Below are 21412 nucleotides of genomic sequence, written 5' to 3'. Positions count from 1 at the left end.
CTACAGTGACAAAAATAGACAAGCAAAATGCCTTTAATCTTTTTTTTTGTCCTAGCTACTTAGTGCGTAAAAATATAAAACTTTGAGGCTATAATCGTAGTGTGATACACACAAATAAAAATGCAGGTCAGAAAAAACATTAAGACAAAGACAACAAAAAAAATACAATCATTGGAAATAAATCTTCAGTGTATGAAAGCATCAACAGAGGTGATGTTTAACACTTTAGCTCAGACACAGAAGTGCCCAAAGTCACAGTCCAATCATTGGAAGCCAAGTGCAGTGTGAGCCTCTCAGTCAGTTTCCTCCCACATCCTGGAGACCGTCAGTCTTGTGAGATGATGTCCAGGTTGGCCAGGTGTCTCATGGTGGGCCGGCCATGAGGACAGTTCCACGGCTGTTCGATCTCCCCCATGTGAACCACCAGCTTCCTCATCTCGCCGGCGCTCAGAGCGGTGCCGATCATCACCTGAGGAGGAAAATCACATCGCACTGTTGAACAGCTTTTCATTTGGCTGCGTCTGTGTGGAATACAAAGGCCTTAAAAGTACAACAATTTGAATATGTTATGCAATTACCAAACGTGGAAGTAACTAATTGAGTAGCTTTTTTGTGTACTTGTGCTTTTTTGAAAATTTCAAGTCAGTAATTTTACTTTTACTTAAGTATGTTTTTGCTGGAGTACTTGGCTACATTTTAAATCACATCCAGTGTACAAATGTTGTAGTATCTTTAGAAGCATCAGAAATTGGACAGTCGTTAACTGACAAATTGTGGAGCCGTTCACAGGAAATATTAGCAAAGTAACAATACTTCTACTTGAGTAGGATATTCTAGTACTCTTTCCACCACTGGCAAGTACTCTAATTACTAATAAATCTGAAGTGCAAGTAATCCATACTACATATACATATAGTTAAGCACTAGTGATCAAGGTGGGAAAATATATATTTTTTTGTCCACCAGCCACAGTGGTTAGTAGGCAAATTTTACCTGCCAACTGGACAACTGCCAACTTCTAATGATGACTGGTAAGCGATACAGTATTTGTCATCAGTATGAACTCACAGATTTCCGACAAGCCCTGGAGGCGAACATCTGTCTGACGCGGGACGGTCGGCACATGACCCCCGGACTGTCGCTCAACATGAAGATCAGCTCCTCGATGTCCGCTGGGCCGAATGTCCAGTTCTTACTGGTGGGCAAAGACACCAGCTTCACCCTCTCCATCACCTGGCCTATGATCACAACAAGAAGGATGTTTCACTTTTTATAACAATAGAAACAAGTCTATAGCTTCAGTATATTTGATCTGAGGATAATACAAAAATGCTGAAAAAACGAAATCAACAGTCAAGTTGAGGTTTAACCATTCTTATACAGTAAGTGGGCGCTCTCAGTCTCTTAGGCCAAAGCACAGTTTCACATAAACGGTTCATACCTTCCTCATCAATAAGGAAATCAAAGCCGTTCTTTCTGAAAATCTCGACGTTCTCCATGAGTACGTTCTCACTGACGGCAGTGAGGTGAAGGTTCTGAGGGCTGGAAACACAACAGAACAACACAAAAACATGAATATTTAGCTAAAAGCACTAAAGACAATAAATGTAATCAATCTAGTGCAAAGATTTATGTACAGCTGTGGATTCTTACACTATGAGTTTCTGCCCTTGGAGCACAGTGTGCTGCTGCAGCATCTCAAAGTTGTATTTCTCATCTGTGGCATGCTGGTCAATCATGAAGATGTCCGAGTTGAGTTTGGTGATAATGAATCCCAGGTTGAACTGACCGATGATCTCCATCTCTTTGAACATGTCTTTACTGTGGGGATGAAAGAAAGCTATTTTAGTGTGCTGTAAATTAGGGGTGGGACGATAAATCAAAATTCAATATATGGCAATGCAAAAAAGTGTCGATACGTATCGTGGGGCAGAACAATGAATCGTGATATCAGCTCCATTTTATTCTGCTGTAGTAATCACAAATGAGACGGCTTGTCCATCACAATTTCACAAGCTCTCCATAGAAATTATATTATTTTCACTTTGTAATGACATTTTTCAATTGTTGTTTACATTCTAGAAAGCCAGTGCCATTGCTAGAATGATTTGTGGCTCAGAAATAAGCTTAATTCTGCACATAACCTATATATACTCCATCGTATCGTGGTTGTATTGAATCGTGAACCCCATATCGCGTATCGACTCATATCGTGAGTTAAGCATATCGTCCCATCCCATCCCTACTGTAAATTACACTGCACTATCGGTCACTGGACTGAAGAAGTAATGGCAGACCAAGTAGCATCCTACCTGATCTCCTTCCTCAGCTCATCCTCTGCACTTTGGTTTTCTCCTGGGTTGATCTTGGCCCTGAAGCGTCTGTATTGAAGCTCATCGCTGGCCTTCTGCTTCCGCTGGTCCTGCAGCCTCCTCACCCTGCCTGCCAGCTCTCCTAATGAGAACTGGACAGGAACCGTCCTCTTTTGTACGCGGACTGGAGCGTCCACCTTAGAGATGGAGGATCCCTCAGAACAGGATGCATGAGAGGTGGATTTGTGATCCCCTTTCCTGGCTCTCTTGGCCTCTGGACTCAGGTTAGAGTCCTCATTGGAAGTACATGGTTCAGTCTGCGGCTCCAGGTGTTCAGGAACATCTTGAGTCTCATCTGAAGGTTCTTCAACTGTCTCGTTTTTGATACTTGGTTTGTCAATCACCAGTTCAGGAGAGTTGAACTCTAACCCACAATACAGACTGTCAGGTGTTGCTGTAGTGGAGTCACAGTCGGACAAGGCGCTGTCTTTCCCAGAGTCTACATCGCTGCCCGGTGTCCTTCCATACCTGAACCCATCCAGCACCGACCTTCCCACTGGGGAGCGTTTACTTACATCTCTTGTGGGTTTCAAAGGAGATTGTAAACTTGGTCTGTGGGTGGGAGTGTTTTCCGAGCCCTTAAAGAAAGACTGCAGTGTTTTCTGCGCCGGGCCGCTGTTGGCAGCTTTTGAGGAACTCGACTTGGTCCCGTTACCGGAGCTGTGGTGGTTTGAGAAAGCAGCTTTTAGCCCAGCCAGGTTTAGAGACGACCTGGGGCTTCGAAGCACTGGTTCGGCGTCCCCTCCCGCCTCTGGGACGTTCTCGTTAGACGGGACGACCCGACACCGTTCCGATTCAGGCCTTGGCTCCACGGGTTTGTGGGCAGCTGCAGAGAGATGAACACTCAAAATGAAATCTACAGAGTGAACTTTTATCAGTGCATTCACTTGAATTGAAGTCTACGTAGGGCAATAATTCAATAATAGCGTCTTTGAATAGGATCATATCATGATGAAATAATGATATTGTTATCCAATTCTGTTTCTAAATTAATTATAAAGGCAAATACTAATTAAAATCTCTCACAAAGAAATCTAAAACAAATTTGGCAGTAATATTTGAAAATTAAAGAGTTTTGCCATACTGTACTTTATATTACCATGCAGTTCAATGTGCTGAACATCAATTTGATAATTTAACATGTGATTTTATATGTAAGCACTTATTGTTATAAATTGATATCGAAATAATTTCTTATGATCTCTGTGATACTAATTTTGTCCATATTGCCCAGCCCTAGGTCTACACAAAATCATTCATAAACTAAAAAACTCCCTCTCAGTGCTTTTGCTACGCTATTGATATTACCATGCTATGTTTTATATTACTATACACATGAATATTCTTAACCACTGATATGCAGGCTAAATGTAATGCTGTGTTCTTACTGGTGCTGGGTAAGGCAGTGTGGTTGAGGCTGATCTTATTGACCCCTGCCTCATACATGGTGATGAGCGACGTCTTCAGGATAGCCAGCAGCAGCTTCTCCTCCTGGAGGAAAATCTGACGCTTGTCTGGCGTTACGTTCACGTCCACACACTCTGAAATAACACCACAAAAAAATTTAACACAGGGAGGTAATGGTGAGTTTCCAGATTAACCTCCGTTTTGATATGTGCCTATTTTCTTACCTGAGGCAACGGCTATGTTCAAGGCAACAAACGGATACTGATGTCTGTTGTACATGTGATATACTTCATTTACAAGTTTGGTCACCTACAAGATGAGAATAAGCAGAGGTTAGGCTCAAAATACGACTCCCTCACCCCTAATTTACCCTTTAAATCCACTGAACAGTAATGACCTTAAGGGGATCACATGGCCGGTTGTTGATGAAAAAGAACTGTCTGTCTGTGGCGCTTCTCCCAACACCGTGGTCTCCCCGCGACACAAACCCAGTGATGCTGCAACACACAATTAGTGAAAATACTCTGCTTCGTTAGCAGAGAAGGAGAATACACAGGATTCCCATGCAATGGTGCCACTAGGCCTCTGCCAATATAAAAATTTCATACTATGATTATCTTGACCAAAATTATCTCAATATACGATATTATCTCAATGATTATTAAAAAGATTAATACTTTATAAACAGTACTGTAATATGCTATGAATATATTAATTATTATTATAGCCCTCCCTCTTTTGGGCAATATAACTGTTATTGATTTTTACCGCGATATATAGTAATACCGGTTATTGTCCCATCCTTAGGTGTCACTCACGTAAAGAGATCTTTGGGTAGTTCTGCCTCCTTGAGTCCATAGTCTTCCTTAACATTTTCTGTAGGAGACGTCTGCTGAAAAGGCAACAGACTCTGTATCTGCAGAAACAAAACACAGCCAAGTTCTTCAGGAAACCAAACAATACAACCTGCAGGTCATATTAACAATATCTGTAGCTTGCAAATTAACAGTGTCTTCAAGAAAAAAGTCAAGCTGATGTTCCAACCTGTTTGGGTCCAAATACGGCTCCTATGTTGTCCCTCATACTCTGGCTGCCGCTGGTGTTGAGCACTGGGCTGCGTTTCCCCTGCCCAGTCTGGTTGGAGCAGGTGATGCGCACTCCAGTAGAGATGATACAGTAGGACTGCAGCACATGTATCATTTTGGTGTACTCCTGGAAGCACAACAGAATGACGGATTGGGCATTTTATTGGCCATTGTAGTATAGTCTCAAGTAATAAATAAAGATATCAGGTTGAGTGGGAAAAGGACAGATTAATGTTAATGTCAACAGAGTACTGTATAGACAACCAAAGATAATCACAGATAATTACTATATAGATAACCATAGATAACCATATATACAGCACAGATAACCATTGATAACCAAAGATAGCCATTGATTATTACTGTATAGATAACTACAAATAACCACAGATAACCAAATATAACTTTATTTCAAGTCTCATGATGATTGGAAACCTCAGAGAAGAGTTTTACTTGGGTTGTTTTTAAAGTGAAGTATGTTATGTTAAAAACACTGACACCCGTCATTCTCATAATTTCAGATCTAATCTACAGTAGATGCCCAAAACATCATGTTTATAACCGACCTTCTTTATATTGCGTTGGAACTCCTTGTGTCGGACGGGCAGGGTGGAGAAGAGCTGCTGCAGGCTGACTGTGGTTCCCTGCTGCCGGGGATGAGGCGAGCGCTGCACCAAGTGGCCGTTGTGATCGAACACCAGCTTGGTCCCCACCTGGGCGGACTCATGGCACGTCACCACACTCAGGTCACTGGGGCAAGGAGGCAAGGGGGGAAGGGGTAGGGGCAAAGCTGATGATGTGGCAACAAAATTGAAGTCTGTGTAGAACTGTGTCCTAATTTGAAACCGTTCACTAACCCTAACCCTATAAAGTGCATTTCTCCAGACAGAATCATTTGTTTTAGTTTGTTTTTGAGACATCTATTGTCTGATAATGTAGGTAAAATCCATCAATCAAGTCAGTCAATTGTAATAAACAAGATCTTTCATTCTCATGGGAGGCTGGTATTCTCAATTCAGGAATATAATGTTTGGGAAGGTTTCAACAAGATGACATGTTAAGAAGCCCAATTTAAAGGAAAATAAACGGTATATACCTGTACCAAAGAGTTTGCCTATTTAGCGGGGTAGTTTTTAATAAAGCGTTTCGAAGAAGTGTTCAAGCCTATGGTTCAAGCTCATTTTTATGTATGGCCAACTGTTCAATAATGTCACTATATGTGAACGTAGAACTGTTTTACCTCAGAGCACATAAAGAGCTGAGGGCTTCACCTCTGAAGCCAAACGTCTCAACATGGATCAGATCAGAGAAATCCTTTAGCTTTGACGTGTGATGCTTCAACGCTGTGGAACAGAGGGAAGAGGATTCTTTTGCTCAAGATGAACAGGTGAATCTTGACCAGGATGTATTGACAGTGCACAAAAACAGCACTGACAGGAGAAAAAAAGGTAACACTTACTCAGTCCTTCAAAGTTGGCTTCATCCACTCCTTTCCCATTGTCCGACACTTCCACCAGTTCAACTCCACTATCCTTCAGCTTGACATCTGGAACATGCAAAGATACAATACTGTTCGTAACACCACAATGACAAGAAAGCTCATAATCTGCCTCAGTAAAATAGATATAAGTTCTGTTAATTAAGTAATAAAATCTCTTGTTGACTGTAAATCCTGTTATGCAGATGATTCCTTTACACTATATAAAGTGTCAATACTCAAGTGAGAACCCTCCCTGTTGAGACACATCTTTGCGTACCAACATTGGTGGCCCCTGCATCGATGCTGTTCTCCACCAGCTCTTTGACAGCAGTGGCCAGAGTCAGCACCACCTGTCCGGAGCAGATCTGATGCACCGAGTGCCTGTCAATGGCCTTGATGGCTCCAGCTGGTTCAGAGCTGCTGAGAGGAAAGAAAGAAAGCATTGGGTGCGACTGACAGCACTGTGTAATGGCTTCTACTTGTGCTGAATAAATGTTACAGGGACATATTTACACATGTACAGCTCTCTAGCAAATAACGCAGATGGAATAAGCCCCGATATGTTCTCTTTTGTGGAGAGAATGTCAAGCGAAACGCCATTAAAAAATCGCACTTTTCTGTGACTTTGCTTGTTGGCAAACACACATACCTTATGAAACTTGACTTGAGACCTTAAGCTAATCATTAGTGTCCACTGCTGTATTCGGCATACATATGCAGACCAAGCAGCACATTATTTTAATAGATTTTCAACTTTTAGAACTGGTTCACTGCTCGCTACCGCCCTCCGCAGTGTATTTTGGTGTAAAGTGAGTATGGGAATAGCAGGTGACCCAATTGTATTGAATCGTGAAATTGTATTAAAATAAGTGCTGCTTGGTGTATTGGCTGCATGCCGAATTGAAGAGTGACTCCTTAGCATTCGTAAAAAGCCTCAAGCTACGTTCCAGGCGGTATATATCTTTGGCGATAAGCAAGGCCACATGAAACTGCCAGGTTTTTGAGTGAAGTTTAGCATTGCTATCTCTGTATACAAGACAACTATCGGGCCTAATAAAACGGAATAGAACTCTAACGTTATAGATGACCATAGTTTAAAAAAGTTATTCAAAAATAGTTTGGTAACTTACCAAGCATCAGTCATCTTTAATCTGGAGTAGAAAAGCTTCAGGCAACTAGCACGGTGTTTTCAGCAGCGTGCAGCATGTAATGCGTCCTGGTTTTCATTTGTGACTTCCTCTAAACGGAAACCGAGCAAGAGAGAAGAGATAATGCCTGCTAGTTGTCATTCATGTAACTTAATGTAGGCTACATTGTTTTCATTAGAGCTCAAATCAATCATCATCAATGCAACCGCTTTGCATATTCACTTTGTAAACACAACAGTAAAGCGTGAAGTGAAGCTGTTCCGCGCGCTACAGGGAGTTGCGCTTTGATTATTCGCGAGCGTCAACTGTGCACTGACCTGCGCAGTTAATCTTTATATACGGTACTTTATATACAAAACAGAGCGCAAAACAACACGATTACAATTATGGCACGTTTTCTGAGATGAAAGCATGGCTATGGTGTAATTTGCTCTTAAGATTAGTATTACAACTGTATTAATGCAAAATACGTATATTAATGTTTTCCCTAAAAATCAGCTGAGCATATCATGATAATACCTCCTGCTGTTTGCACACAGGTTGTAATAACAAACGATACAAACAAACAAACTCATCATTTTCTATGATGAGCGAGCCCAGTAGCTGTTTCTTTTTGAGTCCCCAAACTTTGTAACATTTCATCATCTCGCCAGGATTTGTGACCAAATGCTGTTGAGATGTTAGGGTGCATGTATAACTGCCACGTAGTGTATATAAACGAAGAAATCTTGTTGCAGTGCCGTTCGTGCTGGGGTTCAATATAGGACTTCTACTTCTTGCAGGACACACGTTACGAGCAGGGCTTATGCTGTTATTTTGTGTAAAATATTTTTAATGAGTTTATTCCTTTTTCTATTGTCGCTCATATTGTCAGACGGTCCCTTCACATGTGTTAGTTGAATCATGGCCGCCAGTTGACCGACCGTGTGGGACTTTATGCTAGGATCATACAATGTAACGTCTAAACAACTGAACTTTAACAAGCCGTTTTAGACATGGGACTTATCCAAACGCAGATATGGGGTAGGTGTCGTTGTTGATTGGTCAAGTTTTAAAAAAAGAATACTTTGATGGTCGTCAATGCTTCATTATTCACACATAAAAATGTTCAACGGACTCCGGTCGGAGGAATGTTCCAGCAACAGCAGCAGCGGAGGCATGAGCAACGTCTTGATTCGCCGCAACCTGTCAACTGTCAACTTTTCAACCAGGAGACATGAGAGAAGTCTGTTCAGTTTGACAAGCGAAGAGGACGAGGAAGACGCCCAGTTTGATAGTAAGCAGCGTTACTACTGTACTTACTACTATACTCAGTCATTCGGTGTACTGAACCTTTATAGTAGGTGAACTTTGGTGGGCGGAGCTATTCAGCGGTGCTTGACACCTTGATAGAAAAACAAACCACCATCTTTTCAACTATGACAAAGCACGTGCCTGTCTACCTAGGGCTCGGCGATATGGTTAAAATCAGTGTCACAATAATCACAAGGATTTTTTGTCGATATCGATAGCTGTCAGGATATGGCTTACATATGCAAAATCACGTTAAATAATCAAATTGCTGCTCATTGCATTGAACTGTAGGCTATGGTAATGTCAAAACAAAGTCTGAAATCTTCAAAAAGTAATTGAATCAATTTAGACGACATTATTCATTCTCATTATATTATCACAATATATTTCCACTGAAAACCTGGGTTTTAGCCAAATTTAATTCCTGCTTGTCCCAGTCTGTCAGATAATACAGATAAAACAGTTGGTATATCACATTTTCTATAAAGTGTAGGCCTAAGATTTCAATCAAACCCTGTTTCAAAACCAGAGCAGTATGAAAATGTCTAAAATATTTATAATATACACTTGAGAACCACCTCATCACCCCAGTGTACACAGGCCACATTTAACTGTTTGTCAATAAATATGCAAATCTGTTAAGATTAAGTTAAGTCATGGGAATACCATGGTATAGTAGTTTGTGAATAGTATTTGAGGTCATCAGGGTGTAAAATGTGGAACAGATAAATAAAAAGAGAATGAATTACGAAAGATAAATTAAGATGACTGTGAGTTGAATTCCTATTTAAAACTGCAGATTAAAGGTATAGTGTCAGTTGGGCTGATCAGTTAGGCTCTACTGAATTTCTACTTAGATGGTGAGTCAGTAGACTTCCGCTCCACACATCTTGCGATATGATGAAATGAAAGTAGCCTAAAGGAGTGTTGGGGAACTTTGCCAGACAACATGGCCACTCCTTTTCTTTCTGGCACACGGCACCCCCTCTCTGCCCCGGTCATATGTTTATTACATATACAGTAGGTGGAGGGGAGGGGGCCGCTGTGTGCTGGACCAGGCAGATAAGCGTTACCACTGAGCACACACCCCCTTATGTATAAACAAGATGGGCTCATTTGCTTCCTTGGAGGTGAAGCTCTGGGTTCTTGATATTACACTGCAAGTGTTTTATACAGAAAAATGGACCCAGGGGAAAAAGACATTGTTGAACTGATAGCGCGAGTTATTGCTGAAGGTAAGACAGCTGTGGTTCTTGTGTAGAGAAAAAAAAACATAGTGGAAATATGAATGTGAACTGTTTGTTGTGTGTTACAATCCCTGCATTAATGAAGCATTCAAGGGCAAGTTTCATTGTAAGAAGTTTGCAAGAAAAGGAAGCATGAAAAAAACGAAGCTGATTCTTTTATTGTCATCTTTCACTAACGTTCAACGCCACTGCTTCCTCTTTCTCATTTTTGCCATTTTTTTTGCATTCTCAGCTACTGACTCAGATAATAACCGTGAAGTGCTGATGGCTGGGAAGCATTACCCGTCCATCCAAGAGTTTGCCTCTGCGATCCCCAACCACCTCCTCCTGGGCTCCCTGCTGGAGCACCTGTGCTTCGTCTACGAGAGTAATCCAGCACGCTCACGCATGCTGTTCAAAGGTAGCTGTTGACATTTTCTCATGGAATTGACAGAGATTACTGTGTTCCTTCCTACACATGTCCGGAAAGTATGGAAATGTATGGAAAAAGAATTGGGTATATTCCAGGTGTTGAAAAGTTTTGAAATTGTACAAAAAATGTTTAGAAAATTATGGAAAAATATTGTTATAATGTCCCGATGTACATGCAACTACACAGTTCCTGTTGTTTAGACCCCTGTCATCTCTGGTAATATTCTGGTATTTGTCACTGTGAAGAATAATCTTCATCATCCATGGAGTGATATGGCAGTTAGTAGGGACAAGACGACTGTCTACGTAAATTGTATCGAAGTCTCAAAATGTAATTGAAACTGTGTAGGAACCCTGTAAAAGGTGTTTTCCGTTTTGCACTTTGCACTTAGGTACTTATTTGTAAAATGTTGTTAGGTTCCATACCTATCACACCCTAAAAGGTTTAAACATAGCATATAGGAGCAGAAGTGCATAATATCACACACACAGGGACAACAGGACTTTGTGTGTAGTACAAGTTGACAGTGTGGGACAATAACAGAAGTTGAATAAGGATGAAAGATCACTCATTAGACGATATTAGTTTTTTTCCCATTGCACAGGGATTCAGGTTTTGTGCTCCTTACACCAGGTTACGCTCCTTTCTACATTGGCCTTGGATACAAGCGGCTTCTGAAAGGCAGCCCTCCCATAAATATCTTAAATCTTAAATAAATAAATATATGAATGAATGAATGAATGAATAAATGCCCATAAAAACCTGTAAAGTCCTGTTTCATGTGATGTTTCTGTAATTTTGTCCACCTCCTTTAGATTATACTCTAGACGCTACATATCACTTTGTATATACGGATTCAGCAGTCTGTCACTACATGCATTCAGGCCGTGTGACGCACAGTGAGATTATCATTTAACTGAGTCATAAATTCACTCTTTGCGCCCTCATGCTTTTCTTTCTCCCCCACAGTGATTGGCCAACGTTTAGCTGCCATGAACCTCCTCTCCCCGTTGGCCATCAGTGACGAGTTCAGCACCGTCAGACTGCAGCACAACCGGGCCTTCACTGAGCTGCTGCACGCTGCCAGCTCCTCTCTGTTTCCACAGGTGACCCCTAGATTGTGATTGTCCTATATTTATTTGTTTTGGGGATAATCTATAAGGCCATGTAAGTGAGGGAATTTTTCCAAATGTGTGTGTGTGTATAGGTGGGATGCTACTGCCATGAATGCTGCATTTTGGCGTGTACAAATTAAAAGAAAATGCATGTATTGAGGGAAATGTAGACCGATGGATTTCTGGATTCAAAATTATCTTTATCTATTTCCCCTGGTTGTAATCTACTGTCAGTGTTTATTGTTGTAACTGTGCTTATCTTCATCATGTCATTTCACAGGGCCAACACCTTCTTAACACAGACGCACAGAGCCTTGCTGTAAGGTAGGAGCACTCGTTCTTTTATGTGGAGTGAGCTTGAATGCTGAGTTGCTTTCGAGGAATATTTGTATATTGAGTAAGAGCATTGCTTTCACCTTCCCACAGACCTAAAGAGGGACTGTTTCAAGCGCAGACGTCACGATATCTCAGTGAGTTTGAAGAGATCTGCAGACTTGGAAAAGGATCCTATGGCAAGGTTTTTAAGGTACTTCACTCACACTGCTCCATTCTTTAAAACATGCTTTTATCAAGGACGAGAGTTGTCTGGCCCAATACCACCACCATATCATCTTTTACTTCATTTTGTAGGTTACAAACAAGCTGGATGGCCAGGATTATGCTGTGAAGAAAATTCTCATCAAAAACGTCTCAAGGGATGACTGCATGAAGGTGGGCTAACCCGGACGTCTATCATGTTGATAGACCTGAGATGGCACACACACCTGCGGTAACTAATAAGTGTTTTTTTGTCTTTGGCTTCTCTCCAGGTCCTCCGGGAGGCCAAGGTGTTGTCCAGCCTGCAGCATGTAAATATCGTGGGCTATCACACTGCTTGGATGGAGCATGTCCAACCTACAGCGTGTGAGTGTTCGCCTGCTGCCCTGGGACAATTTCTTGTGCTGAAATGAATGAAGGTATTGTTCTCTCACATCATTGGACAAGCTTTAATTTTGAGCCTTCTCTATTGCAGACCCCCAATCTCCCCTGCCAGCACTGGATTCACCTGCACAGCAAGATAGGTAAGATCAGCGTCCAACATTAACACTCGCCAAGTGCTAATGCTGGTAAAATTTGTCAATAATAACAATAAGGGTCATTTGAATATAAGATAACATCTGAATGCTTTTAGAAGTTATTTACAGTATTTGGTCATTACTTGTTCTGAAACTTTGTCCCTGCTGACCACCGTACACTCTCTGTGACTGTCAACAAATCAAATTAGCCTGTTGATTGGATGCCTGTTTCACTGCTCTACACAAAGCAGTAGTGTCTAAACTTCTGCAAACTTTTCCTCTGAACTAGCATGACCTTAGTTGAAACTTAGTTGAAAAAATATTCTTGGCAAGTAAATCTTTTTAGTTTACCAGCCTGTGGCAGGTGAACCAAAAAGTTAATTTCAGACACTGGGTAAGATATTTGTCCCAAGTCATTTGCTGCAATTCCCTACATCTATCTCGGTCCTTTCTTCGCAGTACTGATGAAAGCCCTGACTACAGCAGCACCGGCTCCTCAATCATCTTTCAAAGCAGCAGTCACTCACAGCCAGATACCGCTTCAAGTGCCAAAGTACTTCCAAGGGAAACCCAGCCTGTCCAAGTCTTAGTCCCTAACCAGGAGAAGGGCCAGGTGCTTTGTCCCAAGACGATGCGCCGCATCCCGGAGAACTACGTCCCCTGTGCGTTCCTGGGTCAGCGAAGCCCCGTGAAGAACTCCAAATGTCCCGCCGTGAGTTGGGACGGCTCAGTGCTGCTGGAGGACGACTCCAGCAGGAGGAACGTGGAGCTGAACAACAACTCCTGCATCGACATGGAGAGTCAGCAGTGGGCTGACAAACACACAGCCAAGCCTTCTAAAGAGGTAGGTGGTCTAAGATGCTTCAGTGAATGTGGAAAAGGGATCCCAAGGATGTAAAATACTAGAAAAGTAAAGAGAGGGGAACAAAGCTGCTAAGATGAAATGCCTGTTGCTCAGTGTAAAGCTGCCTGATGGAGAGTGGATCCACTTGAAACGTGTTACCTAAAGTGTGCATGTATTGTATCGCCATATTTACTGTTTCACAGCCTAAGTACGTGTTTTCATCTTTGCGACTGTTAGCTTGAATAAATACTCTTCTTTTTGCATTATAAGTGGTTCCTCTTTTCTATTATTTTGGAGAACATAAAAGATTCTGATATTGTTAAGCTCAGCTCAAAAAGAGATGCGTCTGTGTGCAAGTTTGGTAGCGTCAGCTTCTGTTTTTGTTTTGTCTGTTTCTTTTCTTCAAAAAGCAAAAGTACAGGCCTATTTGGAAAAATAGAATCAGTAAAACAGAGGTGGACATAGTACTGAATGTTGGGGTTCGGCCACTATGGGTTTTTAAAGGCCAATACATTTATTTATGGATTGAAGCTGTTGATAGCCAACATTTTCAATGTCTTTGAATATCTTTAAATATGACCAATTTCATGCCAACATATTAAAAGAAATTACAAGTCCTTGCAGGGTCGAAAAGGCTCTGAAACAGCATTTAGTCCGTCATGTGACACAAAAACTCTGCATTAAAACCTTGTGCAAGTACAGAAACGAGTGTTGCAGTGAAATGTACATTTTTCCTTCCATTCAAAAAGGATGCGTAGTTTTCTAGTAGTTATTGTTCTTTTTTTTTTCCGTGGTTCAGTTCCACCTGATGCTGTACATCCAGATGCAGCTGTGTGAACGCTCTCTGAAGGACTGGATCTCTGAGAGGAACGCCATGCCCAAAGAGGAACATGCCACCAGATGTAATTATTCTGTTATGACTCATTAACACATGCATTGACAGACCCACATAGAGTTTGGATAATAAATACTTTGTACATTTGTATTTTCAGGTCCTTATGGGAGCGTGGATGCAGAGCGCACACTCAACCTGCTGAGAAAAATACTTGAAGGCGTGGAATACATTCACTCCAGGGGAATCATGCACAGAGACTTAAAGGTAATGTGCTTTGCAAGTGCAGCAGATTTTATTTGATTGGATAAAGCAGATTTTGACGGATTTTGTCTTTGGTGAGATAGATCAGATTTGAGGCATTTGAGGGTTCACAGACTGAGCTCAGGTGTCTGTATTTAAATTATCCTCCCACCTCCTCTCGTAGTCAGCTTCAGTTCGGCATGACAGACAGATGCCAAGCAGCAGAAAAGTCAGACAAGTTGCTAAAGGAATCCGTTTCATCATCTGCCACAAAGGAGATGCTGTGTGTATTCTGCCAGCAGTTGAAGACAAAGTCATATAACCTCTCAGGCAGGATCTTTCTCAACTCTTCTCTCTTGCCCCGGCCACGTTTTAGATAGATTTGAATCTTGCAAATGTCCTGAAGCCTCCTGGGCTGCTGAGTCAGGTTCAGCAGCTGGAGTCTCTGCTTGCAGAACCGTGTTAGCATCAAGGTGGAGGGCAGGAGGCCATCTTGGTTGTAGACAGTGAATGGGGAGGTGAGGCTGAGGAGTTTCACCAGCAGAGAGCCGTGCCTCACATTGGGCATGTGGTTCAGGAACAGGAACAGACAGTTCTCTCCTGCTCTGGTCAGCTTGTTGATGTCGGCTCCGTACCGCAGCAGCAGGTCCACCAGCGCCTCGTTGCCCCCGCTGCAGGCCTCCTGTAGAGGCGTCCTGCCGGCCTTGTTCACCGCGTCGGGCTCCGCCCCCTGCTCCAGGAGCTCAGAGATGCAGCTCATGTCTTCCTCCGAGGTTTTAGTGTTCCTCATAGTTGCTGCCGAACCAGCCAGGTGCAGAGGAGTGTTCCCAGACTGTTTCATCCCCTTCAAAACATACAACAGTGTACGTTAATTTCATGAAATACAGACAGAGTTTCAAGCATATATTTGAACAAAACCTGAAGCTTAACATGACACCAGGAATGGATTAACCACCTAATTCCACCACTACTATTATTATCAATACCAAAATCAATTAGATTTCCAAAACTTTATGCAACAAGCATGCTAAGACCAAAACTAATATTTGCTCTCAAGGCATTCAACTGAGCATCAAACTGTTCAGGATTCCCATAACAGCTGAAACATGGATATGGAGGGCTGAAATGTCTTTTATTTTTTTCCACTAGAGTATTCTCTTTGCTGTCCTCTGTCGGGATTTGAGTGTTCTCTGGTTTACTTGGGCCTTGACCTACGGTGTTTGTCTTTTGTGTTATGTGAAAATTGAATAATTTACAAGGAAGTTCAACAACGGAAAAATAAATAATTAAATAGAGGGGGCAACACTAACCTTATTGACATCTGCTCCTTGCCTGATCAAGCTGGCCATAATGTCCTTGTGGAGGATCCCAGAGGCCATGTGCAGGGCCGTCATCCCGGTGCCGTCCACAGCGTTAACATCTGCGCCGTAGCTGGACAGGATCTGGACTGCCGGCAGAGCCGCGTAGCGCACTGTCAGGTGGAGAGACGTCTGGCGGCTCTCACCCTCCACCTTGACAAGAACCGCAATAAACACAAGCCTTAGGCACAATACTATCAGTACCGGACATTTTACATTTTCATTTTAGACATTTAGCTGACGCCCTTAACCTTAAATCTCAGTAACAGTAAAGTAAGCTTCAATTACTATGACATCATTACAAGCAACAGCTAGTAAAACGTGCACAGGTAGGTGTGAACCGCAGTGCCCTGACTACATTCTTGTGAGAGAAGTGCTGCAGAAGAAGTCAGAAATAGGAGCAAAAGGCAAGCGGTTGAAGGCAACTTTTTGGATGAGCGCAGTTTGGAGCAGGTACAGAACAAGAGGGCATTCCTGTGTAGCATGGGGGCCCAGTGAGACCTGAACCCCCTAACCCTGGCATTGTTAGCCAAGCTCTACCTATTGAATCTCACAGATACAGAATAGAGCGAAAGGGGCTTTTTGAGAACCCTAAACAGAGACTTGTCATACAAAACTGATTGGTCACCTCAGCGTTGACATTAGCCCCGTGGTCACAGAGGAGCCGCAGGCAGGCCTCGGCCCGCTGCTGCTTGCTGCTCACAGCAGTCTGGAACTTGGAGCGTGGTTTGGGCCAGGTACTCAGGATGTACGGCCAAGCGCTAATGACCAGGTGCAGCGCGGTCCGACCCTGCTGGTCCCTGTGAAAGGTGTGGAGAGGCATCAGTTAGAGCTGAACAATTAATCAAAGAAGAAAAAAAAATCGATATCGCAATATGAATTTCTGCAATTTCAAAATTGCAGAGGCTGCAATTAATTGCTTAAGAGAGAGAGTTGCGTCCAAAATGGATTTCTAAACAAGGTGTTTTAGAGCTGCAGGTAATCTTTGGTCCATGAATCAAGTACAGTATTGGTGAAAACCTTTCATCATACTCAAAATCAGTAAATCCTGCACACTGACATTTTTTGTTAACAAAATCACTTTTCTTTAAACTATTTTAAAGTTCTAAAAAGGCGATTACAAGAAAAATGTGATGATATGAATAGCAGGTTAAATCACAATTGCTAGATTTGTTGTTAGATTGTTAGATTTTTTGTCAATATTGTTCAGCCTTAGTATCAGTGTAGCGAATGTACAAATCTGAACTCAATTCAGATGGAGAGCTGACTCCTGTTTATTTGGGATAAAAGGCACCAGTGAAATGTGTGTCATTGTACTGGTAGTCATTTTGTATGAGTGGCCTTCACAGCAGCTGTAACAAGGAAGTGAAAGTGAAATTGTATTCTATAATACGCAGTCTTGGTTTTGAGAAATGTACCAATCCTATGACCCAGATGGGTTTATTTAAACAACTCAACCAGAGTTGGGGCTGGAGTTACCGTTTTTTACTCCAAGAGGCGTACACCATGACACATCAACCCCATATTACATTGTAGTGTAGGTGGTGGTGATATTTGTGTGTGTATCCGTGTTCTTGTCCGTGTGTGTGTGTGTACATATTTGTGCAAACCTCATTTCAGGGTCCACCCCTGCTGACAGGAGGCTCTGCATGCTCTTCACTCTTCTGTAAGACGCAGCCAAATGAAGGGGGAGGATAGCAAGGCCCTGAGGCAAGACAAGACCAGACAGACTGGAAGGGTGTTCAAACACACTAAATATGTGCTGTTGTCTAACACTACAAACAGTTTTATTTTCATTAAAGGTCATTTCTTAACCTGAATGACCACATTAGAGCAGAAACACTTCACAAATATGAATAATCATTGAGCTTGCGATGGTTATCACTGTCTACATGCATGGTCGTCTGTGTATGATTTTGTGATATTACAGTATTTAAAATGCTGTAGGTATTTTAGTCCACATGACAGTGTTTTCCAAGATGTGTCTTTCAACTGTCATGACTAATTCCTAATTTGCCCAAAACAAGGTTACGCTGCACTTACCTTGTGCATGACTTTTATGGGTCCTCCATCTCGTATCTTTATCAGAAAGTTGCTCCCATGCTTTCTTGACATGTCATCAATGCGTCCCAAATCTTCATCCATAATCGCAACGTAGAATTCATTGTCGTGAAACGTGGTAATGTTACAGTTTCTGTCCTCGCTCTCCTCGCTCTCCTCCAGCATGGTTAGGCATCGCAGCTCCACTACCTTCTGTCTTGACTTGCAGAAGGTGAGCAGAGGTTTTGAAAGCTGGTCATTCTGGTTTTTAAACGTGAGTGTAAATGTCTCACGAGAATGTCAGTTACTTAGTCACACTTCCTCACTTTGAGGAAACATGGTTGACAGCTGCTTCTCTTTTATGGGCTGGGCTCGTCTGATTTTGTCATTGAGGTTTGTGAGTCGTGTGTCAAAGTTTGATGTGTGGCCTTTCTGTCACAACTGATAACTTCTGGCTGCTTTTGGGGCCAATTATGGGGGCTGATAACACACTCTGGAGTGGCCTATAGGCTGTTCGAAGTGGTTGAACTTACAGACAGTGGCAGTTAAATATTTAATTTTGAGAAAGGAAGAGGAAAAATTAGATTGTTCAAAAGAAATGTTTACTAACCTGTCTTTGGAAGTGCAGAAAACAAAGTACAGTACATCCAAATTTGAATCAGATAGTTGATTGGATGCCTCAGCAGCTGGACACCCTCTCCTTCCACTGTGGCTTCATCCAGTTTGTATTGTCACATGATCAAACTCTCTAGGAATCTCATCACAGAAACCTCAACTTCTTGTTCACCTTTTTGCATACATTATAATAATAATAAGAATAATAATAAGAATAATAATAAACTTTATTTGTATAGCACCTTTCATACAAGAAATGCAGCTCAAAGTGCTTTACAACAAAGAAATTACATGCACCAAGTGCTTCACATAAAACTTGATAATAATAGTAAAAATAAGATAAAGATGAGAATAGAATACATAGAATGCACATGAAAATAGACATAGAATGAACATAAAAACAGGGATAGAATGCCATAATTAATGTAAAATAAGATTATGGCATTATAAGTTATTTCTGTTCCTGATTAGAGCTTTTATGGGGGAAAAGTATGTATGAGAAGGTCCTGTAACATGAGAAGGTCCTGAAACTGTTATTTGTTTCATTTACATCTGAATCTGCACTATTATACTTAATATTATATGGAACTAATTATAATTTCTCTCATTTTTCACAGCCTAGGAACATTTTCCTCCATGGGCAAGACTGCCATGTCAGGATTGGAGACTTTGGCCTGGCCTGCAGGAATATAATACTGGATGGCCATGAAAGCTCCACCTCCAACAGCAGTGGTAACACCTTTGTAGCTTTAAATATTTTCAGCACAATGGTACCTCTGAAAATCACCAGTAGATGGTGCTATGTGCATTCGAGTCACACACATCTGGTGCGTTTTTGCAGGTTCCACACACACTACAGGTGTTGGTACATTTGTGTATGCTGCACCAGAGCAACTGGAGGGCTCCCATTATGATTCAAAGGTAAACACAATAATAGTATAATAAAGACAGCTGAATTATCTTTAAAGGACCATACTGGTGTTTTAGTCCATTTACCATTTAGAATTATTTTTTATAACGGTGCCTAACTCAGTCAGGATCTTCAAACTATACTGAAATATGAGTCTAATCTTTATGTGTCTGGGTGTTTCTCTCCCAGTCGGACATGTACAGCGTAGGAGTGCTGGCTCTGGAGCTTTTCCAGCCGTTTGGGACAGAGATGGAGCGGGTGCGGACCCTCGGGGACCTGCGAGAAGGGAAGATCCCAGACTCCTTCGGCCACAGGTGGCCCGTCCTGGCCAAGCACGTCATGAAGCTGACGAGTAAAGACCCCAGCGTCCGGCCCAACGCCACCCAGCTGCTGCAGAGCGAACTCTTCAGCAGTAAAGACATGGTATGGAGGGATGGATGGATGTACAGTGGCTAGAAAAAGTATTCACCCTTCCATTACTTTTTGCATAGTTTATTGTGCTGCAATATGAGTTCAAAATACATTTATTTGGGGATTTGTGGTCTAAAATCTACATAGTAGATTACTTCCTGGCAACAAAGATAAAATTTAGAGCAATTTTAAAAAGAAAATGAATTATAAATATCCTAAAATATACCTCAAATGAGTGAATGAATGAATGAATATTTTATTTTTGTGTCATGGCAGTTTGTGGCTCATCCCATGTGGGATTATATAACATCGATAATCAAACAGGAAACACAAACACGGTGTGCTCAGAACAGCAGAACAGAACAACAGTGCTCAGATGGATGAGAAGATGAAAGTGAATAATGGTGTAAAAGTATGAATAATAGATTATGAAATGTTTTTGGCAAGCAAGTAAAGAGGAAATGCTTTTACAAACTAGATTTTTTTCTGTTTCTGATATTGGAATTTTATGCTTCGACATAAATTTCCTCTCCACTTTGATAGAAAAGAGTTCTTTGCATGGACTTCAGACCAAAAATCCCAAACAGATGGACTTTGAACTCATTTTGTAGAACATGGAAAAAGTGCCAAAAATTCAAGGGGGATTAATATTTCTTATAGCCACTGTGGGACCAATATGATTTAAAGTTCACAAGGGATTTTTAAATTAATGTGATCATCGTAAATTACGTTTATGATGACTTTAATGCATGCAGTTTTGGATTTATGTGTGCCTAGGACACAAATACGCAAACTCATAACTAAAAACAATCAAAACAAAAAAACAGAGTCTGAAGTGTATTAGAAACCTTTTCTAAAATTAGGATCCTAATAATAATTAACAATCAATTCTTTTCTTTTTTTTCCCCTTCAGGTTATCCATGGTTTGCAGAGGAAAGTTGAGGAACAGGCGGAGGAGATCGTTCAGCTCAGGAGACGGCTCAGTCAGTTCCAGAGCTCACACAACTCGACTCATTTCTCCGAGTCAGACAAGACCTGATCATGACGATGACACTCAACAGACTGACAAAACTTGATTTAATCAACCAGTGCCACATGTGAATAACTTGGTGCAAATGGTAGAATGTGTGTTTGAGCATGTGAGTGTGTCCTCTATACCTGAATGTGACGGTGCAACTATTTAACTTCAATCAGCTGTACAATAAAACTTATTTATTCTATCTCCTCTGGAATTTCTAAGAGATGCAATATGCAATTGGTGGTGCAATTTCAGATGTCACTTTGAAAGGATTACATTTAGTACAACTTGAAAACTACTCAAAAAACTGAATTTACATTTTAGTATTCATATGATTTCTGACAGTTGGACAAATCACAGTGAGACTTCCCAGGAGGATTTTATTTTGATTAGGGCTTTTAGACGCTCATTTGGATTCTCAAACAAACTGTGTGGTTTCATTTGATAACAGTATAGAGATCACAACCTATTTTTTCTGGTCTGTGTGTTTGATTGACAATGATTTTATATTAATGTCTAATCATAGG

The 21412-nt window shown here is 41.5% G+C and overlaps 3 protein-coding genes across 5 annotated transcripts; 1 reads left to right on the top strand and 2 right to left on the bottom strand.

The window, feature by feature from the left end:
- Positions 1-60: 60 nt before the first annotated feature.
- Positions 61-7741, bottom strand: pms2 (PMS1 homolog 2, mismatch repair system component). The gene is made up of 15 exons (XM_078290628.1): positions 7475-7741; positions 6622-6761; positions 6324-6410; positions 6105-6207; positions 5431-5614; positions 4824-4991; positions 4598-4695; positions 4177-4276; positions 4004-4088; positions 3761-3913; positions 2313-3198; positions 1654-1821; positions 1442-1542; positions 1069-1238; positions 61-469 (listed from the first exon to the last, which is right to left on the bottom strand). The coding sequence occupies exons 1-15, from the start codon at positions 7486-7488 to the stop codon at positions 326-328; spliced, it is 2601 nt and encodes an 866-aa protein (XP_078146754.1). The 5' UTR covers positions 7489-7741; the 3' UTR covers positions 61-325.
- Positions 7742-8414: 673 nt separating this feature from the next.
- eif2ak1 (eukaryotic translation initiation factor 2-alpha kinase 1) lies at positions 8415-21087 on the top strand. 3 transcript variants are annotated; one of them, XM_078290630.1, is made up of 15 exons: positions 8415-8768; positions 10265-10432; positions 11414-11550; positions 11840-11883; positions 11986-12085; positions 12190-12270; positions 12369-12462; positions 12572-12620; positions 13074-13458; positions 14258-14360; positions 14451-14557; positions 19164-19278; positions 19388-19467; positions 19646-19879; positions 20781-21087. In XM_078290630.1, exons 1-15 carry the CDS (start codon positions 8573-8575, stop codon positions 20904-20906), a joined length of 2019 nt encoding a protein of 672 aa, XP_078146756.1. In that variant the 5' UTR covers positions 8415-8572; the 3' UTR covers positions 20907-21087. The 3 variants fall into 3 exon arrangements, with proteins under 3 accessions (XP_078146756.1, XP_071761203.2, XP_071761202.2); XM_071905102.2 differs by having other exon boundaries at positions 13074-13460; positions 14254-14360; XM_071905101.2 differs by lacking the exon at positions 8415-8768 and adding an exon at positions 9916-10020 and having other exon boundaries at positions 13074-13460; positions 14254-14360.
- On the bottom strand, positions 14574-18173 carry LOC139916288 (ankyrin repeat domain-containing protein 61-like). Its single transcript, XM_071905104.2, has 5 exons — positions 17935-18173; positions 17502-17596; positions 16520-16691; positions 15844-16044; positions 14574-15377 (listed from the first exon to the last, which is right to left on the bottom strand). Exons 1-5 carry the CDS (start codon positions 18115-18117, stop codon positions 14724-14726), a joined length of 1305 nt encoding a protein of 434 aa, XP_071761205.2. The 5' UTR covers positions 18118-18173; the 3' UTR covers positions 14574-14723.
- Positions 21088-21412: the final 325 nt, after the last annotated feature.

The sequence above is a fragment of the Centroberyx gerrardi genome, chromosome 20 (assembly GCF_048128805.1).
Source record: "Centroberyx gerrardi isolate f3 chromosome 20, fCenGer3.hap1.cur.20231027, whole genome shotgun sequence".
Lineage (NCBI taxonomy): Eukaryota > Metazoa > Chordata > Actinopteri > Beryciformes > Berycidae > Centroberyx > Centroberyx gerrardi.
Note: the sequence above shows the minus strand (reverse complement) of the source record. Positions and strands in the feature narration are given on the sequence as shown.

Bases quoted from the DNA above. Each gene is read 5' to 3' on its own strand.
- pms2 (XM_078290628.1), bottom strand. The intron at 6,411-6,621 runs GTACGCAAAGAT...TGCATGTTCCAG, and splicing joins TGCAGGGGCCACCAATGTTG to ATGTCAAGCTGAAGGATAGT. The intron at 4,277-4,597 runs GTGAGTGACACC...TGTGTGTTGCAG, and splicing joins CTACCCAAAGATCTCTTTAC to CATCACTGGGTTTGTGTCGC.
- eif2ak1 (XM_071905102.2), top strand. From the start codon at position 8,573: ATGCTTCATTATTCACACATAAAAATGTTCAACGGACTCCGGTCGGAG. The intron at 10,433-11,413 runs GTAGCTGTTGAC...TCTCCCCCACAG, and splicing joins CTCACGCATGCTGTTCAAAG to TGATTGGCCAACGTTTAGCT. The intron at 12,621-13,073 runs GTAAGATCAGCG...CTTTCTTCGCAG, and splicing joins TCACCTGCACAGCAAGATAG to TACTGATGAAAGCCCTGACT.
- LOC139916288 (XM_071905104.2), bottom strand. From the start codon at position 18,117: ATGCTGGAGGAGAGCGAGGAGAGCGAGGACAGAAACTGTAACATTACC. The intron at 16,692-17,501 runs GTTTGCACAAAT...CACCTTTCACAG, and splicing joins GGGGTGGACCCTGAAATGAG to GGACCAGCAGGGTCGGACCG. The intron at 16,045-16,519 runs GTGACCAATCAG...GTTCTTGTCAAG, and splicing joins GGGCTAATGTCAACGCTGAG to GTGGAGGGTGAGAGCCGCCA.